The 18,927-nt window shown below is 38.7% G+C and overlaps 1 protein-coding gene across 1 annotated transcript; it reads right to left on the bottom strand.

The window, feature by feature from the left end:
• Positions 1–8,622: 8,622 nt before the first annotated feature.
• LOC120109251 (glycine--tRNA ligase, mitochondrial 1-like) lies at positions 8,623–17,456 on the bottom strand. The gene is made up of 9 exons (XM_089926084.1): positions 16,836–17,456; positions 15,823–16,205; positions 15,618–15,735; positions 11,662–11,856; positions 11,305–11,529; positions 10,244–10,303; positions 9,989–10,069; positions 9,508–9,913; positions 8,623–9,083 (listed from the first exon to the last, which is right to left on the bottom strand). The coding sequence occupies exons 1-9, from the start codon at positions 17,325–17,327 to the stop codon at positions 8,848–8,850; spliced, it is 2,196 nt and encodes a 731-aa protein (XP_089782210.1). The 5' UTR covers positions 17,328–17,456; the 3' UTR covers positions 8,623–8,847.
• Positions 17,457–18,927: the final 1,471 nt, after the last annotated feature.

The following is an 18,927-nucleotide window of genomic DNA, read 5'->3' as shown; positions in this document are numbered from 1 at the left end:
TAAAAACATATTGTAAATCTAAATCAATGAATAACCAAAAGTCATAAATACAATAACTTAGATTCAATAGAATTCTGAATCAATTTACATTAGGGGAATGATGCCCTAGTTAGCATAGCACAATGCACATAATAATTTATACACAACAACAAACATCTTAATCATTGTCTAAGTCTAAAATTAAAATGCGATGTCCATAAATTGGTAGCCTCACATCCAGCGCTTAAGGATAAAATCAACTATAATTTAGCCTCATATTATATAATTACCTTTAGTTTGCATCAAAACTAACTAATTAGAAAGGTGATGGATTTAGACCGCACGGCAAGCGACAAAGCTCCAAATTACAACGATGTCTTGTGCTTCATAGGGAGCCGGGAGGACTTGGTGGAACTTGGAAGTAAATAATATTTACGGCTCCAAAGCTATAATGCTCGAAACTAACCTGCATGATAAAAGAAGCAAGAAAATTTTATTTGCCCCCTTTTGGAATCTGTTTCAAGACTTCAATATCACAACCTCTCCCAATCCCTCCAGCATGGAGATTGGCCGCTAGAGGCTGCTGGGGTGGTGGTGGCACCCATTGAGAAGGTTTCCCTCCATCTCTTGATGTATGATAAAGTTGCACCTGAGACTTGACAATCTGCGGTCCTTCATTCACCCCTACAAGACGATCAACTCTTATAGCCAACAAAACTAGCATGAATAGCATTGTGGGGATTAGCTGGCTGAGATCAATCTTAGGCTCAAGTGATGGCCATATAGAAATTGTTGCATTGTCAGCCATATGTTTAGCTTGGTCATTGGGAGCACCTGCCCTCGATGTAGTATCTTCACCACCCCAATCTTAGAAGCCCGGAGTTTTGCCATGATAGAATTTGGTCGTCTTTCTCATTGGCCGAAAGCTTCTGAAAGTTAGGCCTTTCCAAGAGACTGACACTTACATATTGTAAAGATTGAAGGGTGGACACATAATTGGCCAGGTTTGCCACCTTGTACACCAGAGCGAAATACGAAGTTGGATATTGACCAGTGATAACTGAAACAAGTTCTTCAACCTATTTTGCCACTAATGCATAAGAAGCTTCATACTGTTCCATGAATGGCCTTAAGACCGTGGCCATGTGATTGGTGGCAACCTGCAAAAGATCATGCTAACTCTCATTTATATGAAACTTGATCTGTGTAGCCATATCATAGAGAGAACTGGCCTAAGAATGTGCCACCTCCATATGAGAGGAATGACTTTTATGGGCAGGTTCCCTCGGAGGGGTAGAGCTCACTCGATTGCCGAAGTCATCGACTCTTTACATGGCAGGAGAAGGTAATCCAGATGGCCCTGCTTGAGAGTATAAAGGCTTTTCAACATAGTAAGACGAACTACCTGATTATCCGACTGTTGGAACATCGGTCTTCTTTTGTGGCCGCATGATAATAGCTATGCGATTGTCTCATTGAGTGTGCCAAAAAAGCTTGTTGTCACATTTTTCTTTACAAAGAGACGGGCAAGGGATAAACAAGCCTTATGGCTACGCTGAGTCGATGCATGGCAATGTCACCGACATTAGACTAGTCAGAAATAGGATAATCAAAAGATGATGAAAAAGCAGCACGAGTTTAGGTGCCTGACTTTTAAGAACTTTCACTACTGTCAAACTGCTTGTTTAAAAAAAGGATAAGGTAGGATAGGGTGTATTTAGGGCTACGATCAGAGTACTCTACTACTACTCTTGATGCTAAATTGGGGTCCTACTGGTAAACTATAAACAAGAAAATTTAAAGTTAATCAAAGTTAAGCTGGATTCATTATGTGATGAAGGGTCCCTCGCTTGGTTTACAATCTATTATTTATTCATAACTGAAATTGCCAAATAATTCTTAGATGTCTATAACATTCCACATTAGCTCGCCACATTCTTCAACATTTCCAAAAGTCTGTCTCACAATCCCACACACTTCACATTCGGCATAACCATGAGCCAAATTCCATTTCAAGCAAAGGTATCATGCTTCACTTGTATCTCCACACGTCACGTCATGGTTGGTCGTGACTAAGTCCTATTCTTTTGACCTACTTATCATGGTCAGTATCATGGCTGACTCCTATCTATTCGGCCTATACCTCCACATGTTGTGGCCAGTGTCATTGCTAAGTCCTATTATTTCTAATGAGGCTCACATGATCCTGTCCTATCCCGATCTTTAGTCTTGTCCATGCGTTGCTTGCTCACAACCGCCATCTTATTTGTTGAGATGAGGTATAAACAATATTCAAAGTATATGATCAATTTATATAAATATCAATGTATAAATATATCCTAGATATTGGCTTGTATGTCAACCACAACCGAAGAAACCTGCTCTTTAACCTTTGCCTATATGCCGAGAGACTTTACCGTAAGATGTTCTCTTCAGCTAATTTGCATATATGTGCTATCACTTGTGCCTAACCCTGAAACAACTAAATAAATGCCAAAGCCAGGACAAAGCATAAATCTGTAGAATGGCATACTAATTGATGTAGATCAAATGTGCTAGCTCGGGATCTAGAGCAACCACCAAAAAGAGAAACAACAAGGAAGAGATGCCGGAAAAAATTTAGAAGAGAGTAAAACAAATTTATTCAAGAAAAATATTATAAGCCAACAACTGTACTTGACCCTTGTTCTCAAAAAAAAAAAGGGGACATCACTACTATGTGCCTCATATTATGAAGATGCCTCCTGCTACCAAAAACGATGTCTGAAAAAAACTCATGCCTCTTAAAAGAGCATCCCGAGCCACCCAAAAAACTCATGCCTCTAAAAAAAACACTTGTTTGGTTCCCACCCAAATTTGAAAACCACGGAAAAAAGAAAACCAACGCCCACTGAAAGACAAAGTTCTGTATTTCAGCTTACAGCTCAATCCACTTATCCTAGATAAGCACCAAGAACAAAGGAAAAAAAATTAAGTAATTAGATGCCTTGGAGTCCATGATGACTCTAATATTATGATAGCAAGGTCCTACCAAGCTCAGCAAATACGATATATCTTGGATCTCTGTTTATTCGTAATTTGTACAAATTACTCCAAATATATACAAAAATATAAAGACATGGTTGTCCTAGTGCCAAAAATATTCGCTGACTTGGTCAAAGCATATGTACAAATTACTTTGTGCTTATATATTCAATTTCCAGCATCCTTCCTCTCCTCTTTTATAGCATGTGAAAAAATAAAATAAATAGTCTGTAGAGAAAATCTATATCTGGCTTAATGATCCAAACTGGAAAAAACACTTTCAGGAGGACTAGGTTAGGCATTTCAATTTGCCACATCTATCAGATATTCTTTTTCTTTTTTAATTGAAAGGGAGGTTGAAACCACCCGTAATTTATTAATTGTCAATGAATACAAAAGCCTGGTGCTGCCAAGAGGAGGCAGCAATCAAAGAGGCTCTGTTGTGTTACAAATAGGAGGGAAAAAATAGAGTTTGGAAATATGGAAACGGAGGAGTGTAACAACCCAGGGCCTCACCCAAAATGGCTAGCCGGAAGGTATTATTTGGGTTCCTTGATCCTGTATAAGTACCCAAGATCTACCCAGCGAATAACCGATGTGAGACTAAACACACGCCCGCACGGATCCTCACATACTCCCTCCGTTTAAGCCCTGACGTCCTCGTCAGGCTAAGGGTTCATATCTATTCAAATCAAATCACAAATACCACGATTAGCCCATGGTCAGCCCCAATGGATCCGTGCTGCAATGTCCCCTAATCCACATAGGTTATGGGCCGGGTCCGCTCTGATACCATTTATAACAACCCAGGACCTCACCCAAAATGGCTAGCCGGAAGGTATTGTTTGGGTTCCTTGATCCTGTATAAGTACTCAAGATCTACCCAGCGAATAACCGATGTGGGACTAAACACACGCCCGCACGGGTCCTCACATACTCCCCCCGTTCAAGCCCTGACGTCCTCGTCAGGCTAAGGGTTCAAATCCATTCAAATCTAATCACAAACACCACGATCGGTCCGTGGTCAACCCCAATGGATCCGTGCTGCAGTGTCCCCTAGTCCACATAAGTTATGGGCCGGGTCCGCTCTGATACCATTTGTAACAACCCAGGACCTCACCCAAAATGGCTAGCCGGAAGGTATTATTTGGGTTCCTTGATCCTGTATAAGTACCCAAGATCTACCCAACGAATAACCGATGTGGGACTAAATACACGCCCGCACGGGTCCTCACATACTTCCCCCGTTCAAGCCCTGACGTCCTCGTCAGGCTAAGGGTTCAAATCCATTCAAATCAAATCACAAACACCACGATTGGCCCATGGTCAGCCCCAATGAATCCGTGCTGCAGTGTCTCCTAGTCCACATAGGTTATGGGCTGGGTCCACTCTGATACCATTTGTAACAACCCAGAACCTCACCCAAAATGGCTAGCCGGAAGGTATTGTTTGGGTTCCTTGATCCTGTATAAATACCCAAGATCTACCCAGCGAATAACCGATGAGCATACTCTTCCGGCGCCCGACCTCAAGGCATCCAACCTCAAGATGCCCAACCTCAGCGCGTCCGGTCCCAGAGCTTACAACCTTGATCTCGGCTAAGTTGAGCCCGGTCGACCTCAAGTCCAAAGAAGACCCAGTCGAAGGGAGAAGCAGACCCCCTCCACTCCACCAAAAATCAAGTTCCCCTCCTCCTCATCCGGGGTCCAATCCCGCGATCTCCGCCTCAACGACTGCCAACGATTAAATGCGCACAATCTCAACGGACCGCCAACCAGCCCAAAATCTCGTGTCGTCTATGATAACTCATTAATTCACACGATCACGTCTAATCACTACGGTAACTCATTAATTCGCACAGTCACGTCCAGTCACAGGTAACCCCTACACCCCTCTTATAAAAGGGGAGACTTCTTCCTTCCCGGAGGAGGACCTTTCACATAATCTCTCTCTTTTCTCCACAAAAAAAATCCTCTCTGAGTTAAGCATCAGAGAGTCGGCGTCGGAACCCCCGGCCACCGGCTTCTTGCAGGTCCCTCGGAAAGAGCCGTCCGCCGCCGCACCACCTGCCGGAGCTCCTCCTTCTCGGTCCGCGGTCACCCCCGGGTCCAATTCCAGCAACAAGTAGTATGTGCTAGCAGGACATAGTTGTACCACATGTTGATATAGGACTAGCTTGATATGTTTTATCTCAATAAACAAACATTGCCTTTGCTTTAATCCTCGGTTTGGATGGGTCATATATTACTCGTCATCTCAAACTTTGAGTGATTAACGACTATTCCCTAATTACAACCTTGGATGAAATTTTGACATATATATATATATATATATATATATATATATATATATATAGAGAGAGAGAGAGAGAGAGAGAGAGAGAGAGAGAGAGAGAGGAGGGTGGGGGTAGGCTTGGCTGCACTCTAATGAATTTTTACTTAGATTAGATCAGGTCTAGATTAAAAGATGGAGGTCCTACATCGACGATCTGAGTCATTCTTGTGATCTACTTTCTGTAAATTGCCTACACACAAAAAATCATGTGATTTGGAGGCTTCTAACCTATGCATCATGTGGTCAAGAAAACGTGTATTTTTTCATATTCTTTAAGCTGTCCAATATTTTGACCCCTTGATGCGTAAGCTAGAGATCTCCAAATCCCATAACTTTTGGTACGTATGCAGTTTTAAAATACTAAATCACATCTAATAACTCAAATCATTGATGTGGGCCTATCATCTGATGCAAACCTAGCCAGATTTTGGAGATCCATTAGTATGTAGCCAAGTCCATCTCTCCCTCTCTCTCTCTCTCTCTCTCTCTCTCTATATATATATATATATATAGCTAATTTAAACTAGAGCATTCACAGAGAATTGAACTTTATTTGGTTGAGTTGTGGCTAAAGTTGTGAGCTGCAATATACTGCATATAATATTTGATTTTGGGTTGTGAGCGGCAATATACTGAGTATAATATTTGATTTTGGGTTGTAAGCCATTCTCATGTTTCCCCCTTTGATCTTCAGTAAGAGAATTTGGGAAGAAGATGGAAACTTCCAGTCGAAGGCTTTGCTTTGTGCTCTTCATCATCTTGAACATCCTCTTAAATTTCTTATCTAACTCCTTGTTTTTGTGTGGCCACTGTCTTTTTGCTTATATTTTTAATTTTTCAGCTTATCACCTCGATTTTTGACATATTTCTCTTGTTGTAACATTATTACTTTTCTGATTGGTTAGCATAAAAAGAAGGTGAAAAAAAAACAATGGAGATTTGCAAGAGGAGATGTGAATTTAGTAAGAGTGTTGCAAATGAAGAGAAATGACAAGCGATAACAGAGAAAAAGAGATGATAATTTTATTGTAAGCCCACCATTGGTATACATGATTGTATTAGTTCACTTGTGACTCACTGTAAATTCATCAGCTTATATAATCTATACAAAACATGTTATGGCAAGCTCAAAATTATCCACTGGTCATTAATTGGGTCCTTGAAAAGTCTATGACATTCTAACTAAACCCTTCTGTAAAGAAAAGAGTTTTTCGCATACAATGCCCTAGAAAAATGCCAACATTATTGATCAATCCCTACTTTTTTTAAAATGCATATTTGCAACAGATCATGTCAATGGGAGGAACTTGAAATATTTTAGATGTTATACCTAATTTCTGTGTGCGTGCATCTGATTTAATCCAGAACTTGGATATATTTTACCCTAATTTATCTGTGTGCCCTTCCTTTTAGTGATATTTCCATTTTGCCTTTTATTGAATATAGGATCCGTTTTGGAAATGTGGAATGTCAGAGAAATTCAAATTATGGGAGGCTTAGAAGGTGTCATAGAGTCCAGGGAGAGCTTTTCTTCTTATTCTTTGTCTGGCAAAAATTGTGCTTTCTCTAATGTATGAAAATTTTGTTACTCCTTTCCAATGTGTATGGAGGAATGACCTCACCAACCATTATCATGTCCAAAGCCTGTCTATTGTTCCAAATTTGAATCTCAAATAGGTTTATTGAAGTAGTGGATATTGGAACTTAGATTTGGATAGAGAAAATTGTTATCTTAGAAGTATCTTCAAGCCTCAATATAATCCTCTTTGAAGTAAAAAACGATTCCCATCTCTGATGAGGAATCAAGAATTTGGGGTTTCAGTTCGTGAAAAGATATGAAAGATTGGTGGCTGCGTATTAGCAATCTATTTAAGAGTGCTCAGTCAAAGAAAGCCCACTTCTCATTAATGCTTGGGGTACCATGTTTTCATTTGTCATGGGACCAGATCGAGAAAACTTTTTATTTTTATCAGAGGTTGGCTTAGAGTGAATTAGATTTGTGATTGGGTTTTGATGAGGGTAAAACTATCATTTCTGGTGTAGATTGAACTAGAGTTTTCAATGAGTTTTGATGTTCCTGGTTTAGGTTAACATAAATCTGTCCTAGCGAAGTCATATACATACCTAATAATGAAGTTCCTTCAGAAGCAACCTTATAATTGTATATTGTATGGGGTATTGCACAAACGACCATTAAAATGGAACCAACGTAAAAATTTACCATATTAAGAAATAATTACGAAATCACTGAAGACATGATTGGATAAGCGGCATGAGCTATAGCTTAAAACAGACATTCTTGAACACTATCAGGATTTTCTGAAAATAACTTGAAACTAATTTGAGAATCACATCATTACCATTATTTCCAAATGTTTTTCCTATATGGAGCTTTTCATTGTTTGGGATTTGCTTGCTATATCAAAGAAGTATTCACCCTTGAACTATGGCTGAGCCATGCTAAATCATACACATTCAAGCTTTGTCTGTTATTTAACTGAAAATGACCAAGCTTTTTTTGAACAAGTTGGTTCATTTCCAAACCCTACATTTTCCTGTCAAGGCATGGATCATTTTAGTAGATGTTATGGTAGGCTGCTAATGTGTACGTTGTAAATCATCTAAGAACTGTGTTGAATTCCTAGTTAAGTTGACTCTGAGCAAGAGTGGGGCCTGTATAAAAATCAGTGTTAGTTGGCTAGCTATGAAACAAGGACATGGATATGAGATACGAAAAGGTAGGATATAGATCTGATACAAATATGACGATAAATAAATATCACTTGTTTACATTTGTAACCATATTATATTTGGTAGATATTGATTGTAGTTTAGTTTGTGAACAATTTGACAGTTCTGGATCTCTCCATTTTCTCTGTACAATTTTAGATATTGATCTTTGAATTTTTGAATTTTTTCCTATAATTGTTGTACATTCGAATTTTGATCTCCTGTTGATTTCCTTTTATTGCTCCTGCAGACGCCCTGTGGTCACAACTTCTGCCTAAAATGTTTCCAGAATCATATCCCGGCCAGTATGGCATCCCAGCCAAGAATTAATTCAGCACTTGTTGTTGCTATTCGCATAGCAAAGACCACAAAATTAGCATCAATGGGTAATTCATCACGTGTGTATCATTTTGGGCGCAATGAGAACACACCCAAGAAATAAACTTATAATGATGTATTTTTCTTTTTATTTCAAAATTATATGCATATGAAATTATAGTTTATATTAAATTACTCAAAAGACAAACATGGCAGAATATCGATAAATTAGATTGATTTGTGAGCATAAAATTCCGGCATGGTGCTTGAAATTGATTGTCTAAAACTGCAGTTATGCATAATAGAGTTAATTGATTGTCTAAAATATGCAATCCAAAGAAATGTGAATCCTTCTTTCACGCGAAGGATACAACAACGAACTTAAGAGTATAAAGTTCCAGTAGTTTCAAAATTCAGCAAGATAAGAGATTGCTTTCATCACTTCATCCATCAGAAGCCTCTTCACAACTCATCAGCATGTGTAGTAACGTGGGTTGGGTATTTCCACAGCATATCAAACCATGTGCGTTGCCCATCCGTGACTTCTTTCATAACCGAGGCCACCTCCTCAATGCTTACACGGATCTGTTCCTTGCTGTCCCTCTCACGAATGGTCACACTAGTAGTCGAATCGACAGTTATGGCGAAGGGGACACCAAGCTCATCCGTCCTGGCATAACGTTTCCCTATTGACGTGCCTGCAAAAAACACCAACAAAATCATAATTTATAAGCAGCTCAGTCTGATGCTGAATCATATGAACCATTAATCCACCAATGTGGATTTTAAAAGCTACTGTTTCTGTATAGTGTTCTAGTTAAATAGACTTATATATTCATCGCATCAGCACAATCACAACAATCAGTATATTTAAATGTCATGCAATCATCTACTAAATTGTCGATCCACAAACCAAGTTCTAGCTGTCTAAAAGTAAGTTGATAATAAAACATTTGAGAAACTTAACAGTAGAATTAATAGGCAAAAAAAAAAGACCATTTTAGAATCCATGGGAAGAGAAGTAACATTACCCGCCACAACCTATAAAATAATGGCATTTCAGAATTATGACTAAGACCAGAGTTCAGTTAATTATCAGATGCTGATATTTTACAGGCATACCTGTAACATCTAATTTATGTGACACCCGAGCCGCCGTTAGTGATTTAGATATGAGTTTGGCCCCTTCATCAAACTGCTGAGACTTGATTAATGGGAAAACGGTGCACTTAATAGGAGCCACTAGAGGAGGGAAGCGGAACACATTCAACTGTTCATCCTCTGATTTTCTTTGTCTTATATAGAAAGAATGCTCAAAGAGACAGTAGATTATTCGTCCAATTCCAAAAGATGGTTCGATAACAGAGGGGGTAAAAACCCTTTGATGTTCCTTCTTTCTTTCCATACTGATGGATACCATGCTTTTTTTTATACGTACAGATTTTCCAAGTGTACAGACTTGGAAGTCCACCTCTCCTTTATCATCCAACGCTTCTTTCATTTCCAGTGCTTCTTTTTCACTCATGGCCTATCCAAAGAGCTTGTTAGAAGCTACAAATGAAAAGGCAAGTAATTAGCAGCATGGAATCTGTGCAAAGGTTACCTCCAATGCTTCAACCACCATTCTTTGGTTACCCTTAAATGCAAGACCTAGTTCTCTTTTTGATGGGGTAATAACCAGCTTCTGAAATTTATTTAAAAAATCAACAATAAGCAAGTAGAAAATAGGAATGTCAGTATCTTCTGGACAATCGATAGAAAAAGTGCAACATAACTTCTGCAGCAAAGTATGGAGGTCAGTGATTTGCCATTCGACATGTGGAATTAGACATAAAAAAAGTGGAAAAGAAAATCCTACCTCCACCTCTCTAGGTTCTGAGAACTTCTCATGAGCAACCAGAGGGACACCACTTTTCTCCTGTTGAACAGCATAATAAAATCATCATACTTCAGCATCAATCTACGAACCTTTAATCAGCCGATAGATAAAAACTTGAATAAATAGTCGACAAGAAGAGCTTTAGCGAAAGCTCTGGCAAAAGAATGGCAGGCATAAGCATAAGAGGATTGTCTTTCTATGCAACTAAAAGTAAACAATAGCTAAGATGGGTCTCTAAGATAAGGCTGTCCAAGACATGAAAATAACAATCAACTTTTGAAAAGAGGCACAAAGCCATGAGCTTGTGATGTTCTAAAGAAGCAAATCTGAAGGCCATTTACATATGAACCAAACTAGTAAGAAAATTGCAAACTAGTGTAAAAAGGGCACTATTATATATTGGATAACAGAAGGTTTGGTTTCTTATTCGACATTGTTTTCCATTTACTCTTCATAGGTATGGCAGTTTCTGATGAAGACCAACCCAACACCTGACCCAACTTGCCCAAAATAAACAGGTTTGGTTTCCAGCCCCAGATCCAACAGGTTAACAGAGGTTGAGCAAGCCCTTGAAACACAGTTGTGGATGTTCATAGTTAAGAGAAAAAACAAAAACTACTGAAGAGAAAGTGGAGTAGACACCTCTCCTCAAGATTTATCATATTTTCTTCAACAGTTTAATTTCCTCTCCTCACTCTCAATGCCACACCCTAGACACCTCTTCTTGACCTATCTCGTTTCAATTATAAGATATATAACTAACAAGTGAAGTCTAATAGCAAAGTCAGGTCCAGGTCCCATAATAAATGAGTTGGTATGGGTTTATACTTTTCAAATGTTGTGGGTTGTATGGGCTAAGAGTTTTGATGACGATCCAAATTCAATCCAATCACAATTCAACCAGACCCAATGCATTGCTAACTAGTCCTCTCACTTCTTTAGAAGAAGAATAGTTTTGTAAGAGGCGCATAAGATTATAATTTGTCACAATCAGAACTCATCACGGCACTCTTAAGTGCAAACAGGTCTTGATTACGTACCGAATGAGCTCGTAAATCATAAGCAGATCTATCAGCAATCCCAACACATTCAATCCAGCCATAGGAGCATTCTATTTCCGCATCCCAACAGTCTGCAGCATAGTGAGCCATCTCATTTGGCAGATGCTGCCTGAAGCGCAATCTATCTTTGTCAATTCCCAGACTAGTCAAGAAAAGATACACCCGTCCTATGAAGTAACCAAGTGTCTCATTATTGATTGTTCCCTATACAAAGAAATTAAAACAATGTTTAAAAGAAACTAAACCAAATGAAGAATAGGGGTGTCAAAATAAAATAAAGGTAAAGGAAGAAATGATCAGCACAAAGTTGATAATAAGGAAGCCAAAGAAACCAACCTCTGAAACAGCTTCACCAAGGATCATTGACTTGGCTGATTTCCCAGATAGTTGCTCCTCCCTAGGGAACATCAAAAACTCCAGGTTGGCAACATCAACAAACTTTGGGTGGGATTTGTCCTCAGGATCCACAAAGTGCTCAATCTCAGCTAGTGTGAACTCACGGACTCTTAAAAGACCTTGACGAGGTGAAATCTACTCATCATAGAAAATAAGTTATGTCAGGCCGACAGTTGAACATAAAACAGAGGCTGTAAGTCTGTAACACAAAAAAGAAATATAGGAGACAGTACGCTCATGGTTTCTACTAGCATAACTTTTGAATTAAGAGAACAGCATCAAATATATTTAACTATTCACCCAAATTATTGCATTTATATTTCTTCAACTGAAGAAAGCACAAAATCATCTCATAATCAGACAAAATATCAAAAATCAATATGGGAGAAACAAGATCTGGTGAATAATAAAGTGAAGCCTTGCCACAAACAAAAAATAACTCACTTTTCCAATGTTACAGAGGGAACATGTCTATTTTAGAAAAAGAGGAAACAGTGCAATCATTCATTCAGTTCTTTAAACTGGCAGTTTTATCACCAGAAAGGAGATAAAAATGCACAAATTTTCAACCAACCCTCAACTAGTTCAGTAAAATTTCATAGCAATTGTTTACGCCAAGAACATTTTTGTGGGAAGCTTAAATCAAGAACTGGGTTGGTTTGTGATCAAAACTCAGTTGCCTACTACATTAACAACGTGCTCCATAACAAAGTGAGCACAACATGTGCCATTTGATCTAAATATTTTTGCCTCATAATTCAGTAGTGTACCTCTTCCATACTATCAAGTAGTCAATTTTTTCCCAACCATTTACAAACATTGCTGTTTTCCTGTACTGCTTCTTCCAGCTGTGCAGCAGCAATATCACAAGTACGAAAAATTAAGAAATGAAGAACCCCAGAGAAAAATTCTTGCAATTAAAAATTCATAGAACAAGAATGTTTCTACGGATGATATGTTTACGAAGATATGGCAAATGGTGAACCTTCAAAACTGCAATAGAAGGTGCACCATATCATCTTTTGAAAACCCATTTTTTGAAAAGAACCATTTTGGGGGGCTTACGCGATACGCACGAAGATTGGATTGCCAGAATCACGAGTCTTATATATAGTGTTACGATCACCTCATATTGATAAAAGGTCCGGAGAACAATTTGAAATGGAAATCAAGAAACAATTTTTAGTCTCATCGAGAACGTTTAAAGCATTGATGATCCAACACTAGAGCAACTTCCAAACAATCAAGAGATGGTCGCAATCTCCCAAGGGTTGTGACCATATTGCAGCATTTCGACAATCTATTTCTTGTTGATTTTGTCGATTGATGAGAGAATACCATCAATCAGATGATCAAAAGCTTTATGGTTGAAGATCCAAAGGCACCCAAACAACCAGTTGAGGAGACAATTGCAAGAAAATTTTATATTAGTTTCCATCATCGAGTCTTGGAGATGCAGAGATGGATCAAAAGTGTCAAAGCAACATCAAGATCTCGAGCATGAGATCCATGCAGTGCAAATGAATCATAAAGTCAAGGGCCTAGATCATGCGGCAAATTTTTCCATTATGATGATCTAAACCCTCATCCAACTACTCGGAGCATCAATGGACATATTGGAGCATCAAAATTATTTGATGGTCCAAAATTAATCGTGCATCAAGTTTCTATTTGTTTAACATTTAATTACAAAAATGGATATGAGATTAAATTGGCCCTTAAATTACTTGACCTACAAGTTAATTGGGTTCCAAGTTACATGTTTTGTAATATATGTGGTTGGTGGGTCCTTGCATGTCTTTTTTATTAGGTTGCTTCATCCCCAAGCCACATAGTGCATCGGCAAACGAAAGGGTGGTCATGAGTTGTATTGTATGAGTCTGTGAAAGTGATTTCTCTCCTCCCTCTCTCACCCTGCCTCTAGTGTCTTCTATTCCCCTCTCCCTCTTCATCTCTCAACTCCTTTACTTCGCATGTCTTTCCCTATCTTTAAAAACCTGTGAATATATGTATTAGTGCCTGAATTAAATTTCAAGTCAACATCAAACCTTCTCCTTTAATCCTAAAACCCCTAGAAACTTTTTTGTAACAACAAACACTATCCCTAAACCCTAGGATGGACCTAGAAAGCTTCCCACTTTCCTTCAATCCATTAAAGTGTTCACTTCTGCCCCATTTTCTGCAATAGAACAGCAAGGCAACAAATCACTGAATTGAACTCATCTCATGAAAAGGGAATTCATTTAAAATGATATTAGTTATAAAAGCATCGTGCCAATCAAATAGCACCCTTCAAGCCACATTTTCACCCAAGATTTTAAGTTTCTACCAGAATGGATTGCTTTAGGCCAAGATCAAATTGAAAATGACCTCCAACTTCCATTTTCAGTCAACTTCGGTGGTTCTGCCTGATGTTGGCCAAAACTAAAGATAGCTATAGATTTTTTTTAAAAGTTTTATATTAGTTTTTCCAATAATAGAAGTGTCATTTTTATTTAATTAATTATATAGGCTATATAACATCAATTTTCAATATTTTTTTCTTTTCTATCCTTGAGTTAAAAGAGATATAATAAATTTAACCCTTAATAGATTAAAACATCCAAGAAACTCTTATTATATTACTAAATCTAAGGCCCAATCCAACAAAATTGAGCATGTCTGTCATTGAAGGAAACAATTAGGTCTATATAATTCAAGGCATACTCTATAAACAAATTGGAGCATGCAATCCCAAGTGATCCATTATCAATAGCTTAAGTAGAATTATATAAAATTCTTGCTTTGACCCATGTTCAACCAGCCAAATTAGCACCTCCATTGCATAAATCAAAGAGGAACACGGAATGTGGGAGTGACAACAAGAGAAAGAACCGTGGTCAAAGGAGAGGGAAAAGAGTACCATCCACATGATGTCCCAGTTTTTTGTCCCAAATTTGTGTATGAACCAAAAACTTATATATTTGCATCAACATATGCATATTGAATGATTATCAAATTTTAGATCAAGCATAGATGTCCATAGACAGGTTGAGCTTAACTAAGGCAAGCATTCTCCCATCTACATAGCATTGGCTTGAGGAATCAAGGTATGATCCATCAAAATTTGATAACCAAATGCCATCTCTATATTGATTTTATCCAATTCAACTTGAGGCGAGAGTCATCTACCAAAAATAACTAAAAGGCCACATGGCTATGGAATTCAGGAGCATGTAATCGAGAGCAAGCCTCTAAGGTTCTACAAGACTTGGAAAGAGAATGGATAAAATAGGACTTTGACATGGTTTAAATTTGAATTTTCAATGTTGTGCTTGCAGACTCATTTCATAACAACTAAATCTTTTATATGATACAAAACAAATTAGCCTAGTCCTATAGGTTAACTGCGCTGAAGCCATATTTTGTATCTAATTAGGTTAAGCCAACATCTTAACTATCCCAAATTCCCAATTCATGTTAAGTCTTTCTGCATGCTATGGTTCAAGTCAATAATTTGATTGGATGAGGCCCTCAAATTCATGGTATCAACTCGCATTAAGTTCACATACGCCAATACTAGGACCTGAGCAAACAGCAATGAAAGAGTTATCTTTCTTTAACTTGGGATGCTCAGCCCATAGAATAGACAAATCAATTAGATGAGACCTAGTATGCGATCAAGCATTAAAGAAATGCATCCACTTTCTCTTAGCAAAAAGAAAAGAAATACATCCACCAAGAATCATGGTTCATGCATGTGTACTAAAACACCAACTTTTAACACATAAAATCAATAACAAGATAATGCAACTCAGATCTTCATTACACATGGCAGTTTTGCACGATGTGATCTTCTATGCCTCAAGGCACAATTTTATACCCACAGTAAAGGAAGAAAATGGAAGCAAACAAACCTCGTTTCTAAATGCCTGCCCAATCTGAGCTGCTGCAAATGGAAGCATGTTTCCATTGTAATAGTACAGGTCCTTAAAATTCACAAAGATACCCTGTGCTGTTTCTGGCCTCATATACCTACAATCCACAGATAATCGAACAGCAACTAAATACCAGACACCAATCACTGCTAATTAAGTACATACCATGTGCAAATTATCTCACCCAGGAAGCATGCCAGATGGGCCAATCGAAGTCTGAAACATGAGATTGAAGGGGTATGGATCAGAGATGTGGTTCCCGGTATCAGGCGATCTGATATCATACTCCTTCAGCTTCGCCCCTAGCTCTTCAGAAGAAAGATCGTCCAACACCGAGATGACATGCTTGAACTCTGCAGCCTTATCAGGCGACAATGTGAGGTCCTTCTCGAGCTTCCCCTTGCAATAGTCCTTGAGTAAGTGATCGGCACGGTAGCATGTCCCAGTCTTCTCATCCTTCACCATCAGGTCAGTGAATTTATCCACATGACCGGATGCCTTCAAGACTATCTCTGGCGTGACACAGGGACAATCCACCTCCAACATGTTCTCCTCCAAAACAAAGTGCTAAAAAAACAGATTAAACATATTATTGTAGCATTCTGTGTACTATCAGTTATGTTTTGCCTTCAAAATAAAATAGTGTTAAAACATATAATTAAGCATTCAATCCATGAGAAATAATATGCTCTTTTCAAAATTAAACAGCATATAGCGAACAACTCAGCATTCAAACTACGAGGAAAAAGATCAGCGAGCAGTATATACTAGCAAGAAGAGTCAAATGTAAAGATAAATTCCCAAACAATGATCATCATTGTCGCTGAATGTAAGAGTTTAAATATCGTTGCAAGCTTCGACTGATGCAATATTAAATATAAAGAAAAAAAAATCTAATTATCAGGTACTAGTTATAGAAATTTGTTTAGAAGTTAAGAATCGCCTCTAAGCATTTTAGACATGGGAGGAACTTTTTTTCTCATTTGTGGGTTAAAATCCCAAGAAATTAGTGTAACGTAACCGCAACGATTCCATAGGGCAACAAGACGTCCTGAAATTTATCTATTTCTTACAGAATCGCTCCACTAAAAAATCTTAGTAGAACTGGATCGGATCGACTAGCTGGAGCTTCCTTCTCCAAAGTACTATTGTGTAAAAGCTCTGCTACTCAACAGGCTAAGGTTTTGACGGCGTTACCTGACGCCAAAAGGCAAGGACATTGGACTTGACGGCGCACCCAGGGGGGCCGTAGTCGTAGAGGCCGGCGACGCCGCGGTAGATCTTGAAGGAGGGGATGTAGAAGAGCCTCCTCTCGAGCGTGTTCGCAACGGCCTGCCGGAACGCCTCCTTGCTGCTGCCGTCGCTGTTGCTGCTGACGGCGGACTGGAGTCGCTTCGCGGCAGCGCCGTGCTCGACCTTGAGGGCCTTGAGGACTTCGACGGCGGCATCGATCTCGTCCTTGGAGACGCCGGGGCGGGCCTTGAGGGCCCGGACGGCCTCGGACTGGGCGTCGACGGCGGTCTGCTTCTCGGCGAGGGCCCGCCGGAGGGATTCCTCGGTGGCGGCCATGGGCGAGGGGCTCGGCGCGGCGGAGAGGGCGGAGACGAGGCGGCGGCGGAGGACGAGGGGGAGGAGGGTTTTGGATGGGGTTAGGGATCTGGTGGAGAACGATAGAGTGCGGAAGCGCATAAAGGGAGAGGAGAGACTTTAGTGGAAAAAATCTTCACCCCAACATTAGATCTTTTTTATGGTTTTTCAGGGGACCATTGGACTCTTGGGGGGGCATTCGGACTCAGTCGGCTCGGCTGCAAGCCAAGATGACCAAGAACCGCGACCAAAGTTAGCGTCTATTTTTTATATGTAATTGAACTCGCTCCATCTTAAATCATTGCAACTGACTCAGTTTGCTTGTTGTTTGTTTTCATTATCAAAATAAACATAGGTTGAGCTGCAAGGATGTGAGATTTTTCAATGAGAATTATTTTATTATATTACTATAATATTACTAATGATGTATAATTACTTTATATTATATTTTATAATTTGTATTGATGATAATATAATGTTACTTGTATAATAATTTTGTAATATAAAATAATATTATTGTTTTCCTTATCAACACAATTACAACATATTATAAGATATATAATGTTTTAAACATATATTCAATGTCAAACTGTTTGTAAACTGATATATGATATTTGTTTTATTGTTAGATTTATTTATTATCTTGTCATATATTCATGATATATAGCAAAAATAAAATTACCTTAATGTTTTTTCTTAAATACTAATATTTAGTTATATATAATCAGATCACAAATGACTTGTATCCATCCACCAATGTGTAAAAACATATTTTAAATCTCAAACGATGAATAACCAAAAGTCATGAATATAATAACTTGGATTCAATAGAATTTAGAATCAATTTACATTACAAGAATGATGCTAAAGCAGCCTTGAGGAAGAGGGCTGGGCCAAAAAATAAGGTGAATCATGAATATCTTCCTTTGGAACTGCCGAGGGGCTGGGAAGCCCTCCTTCGCCTTGGCTTTTCAAAGGTCGGTGCAACAACACAACCTTGAAATCTGTGCGTTATTTGAGACCCGGTTATCCGGGAGGAGTCTTGACGTGGGAATTTATTTCACACATTTTCTTAGTCTTAATTATTTTGTTTTAGAGTGTTTTGTATGTTCTTAGCTCATTTGTCTAGAATTTAGGTGTCTTTTATATTTATTTAATTCTTGAAAATTCTTGGTATTTTGCAGGTGTTTAATTATTGAATTGGTTGAAATTGGGCTGGTCTAGTCAACCCAGAACACTGTTCGGTTTTTGGGTTCTAACTAGAGCTACAGACCTCCGTTTTAGATGTTGTTTAGCTTGCTGGAAAGATAAGATGGAGATCTAAAACTTTTATGAAGATCACAAAACCAAGTTCTGCCGTTTTAAAGTCCAAAACTTAGCCGAAACGGAGAAGTCCGAATCTGTCCAGAATTTTACTGCGGCCCAGACCCTGTTTCGGTTTTCAGCTTGTATCTGGAGTTATATAAGTCAGAATAATGCAAACCCAGATGCGTTGGAAAGCTGAGAACTATATCTAAAACTTTCGTGAAGGGTCCAACTCCAAAGTATATCGTTTTGGTGCTCTAAATCCAGCTGGGAGTCGAGTCTAAAAATCAGCCTAGAATTTCGGGATTTCAGCTAGCAGATAGGGAGAAATCTGTTTTAAAATTCAAAAAAAGGAAATTCCGAAAAAGAGAAGGAGAGCTAGCAGATACGAAGAGGA

Source organism: Phoenix dactylifera, chromosome 11, assembly GCF_051530095.1.
Source record: "Phoenix dactylifera cultivar Ajwa chromosome 11, Ajwa_hap1_PhDact_Kaust_v1.1, whole genome shotgun sequence".
Lineage (NCBI taxonomy): Eukaryota > Viridiplantae > Streptophyta > Magnoliopsida > Arecales > Arecaceae > Phoenix > Phoenix dactylifera.
Note: the sequence above shows the minus strand (reverse complement) of the source record. Positions and strands in the feature narration are given on the sequence as shown.

Bases quoted from the DNA above. Each gene is read 5' to 3' on its own strand.
- LOC120109251 (XM_089926084.1), bottom strand. From the start codon at position 17,327: ATGCGCTTCCGCACTCTATCGTTCTCCACCAGATCCCTAACCCCATCC. The intron at 10,070-10,243 runs GTAGGATTTTCT...AATAAATTTCAG, and splicing joins CAGAACCTAGAGAGGTGGAG to AAGCTGGTTATTACCCCATC. The intron at 9,084-9,507 runs GTATGCCTGTAA...TGTTTTTTGCAG, and splicing joins ACATAAATTAGATGTTACAG to GCACGTCAATAGGGAAACGT.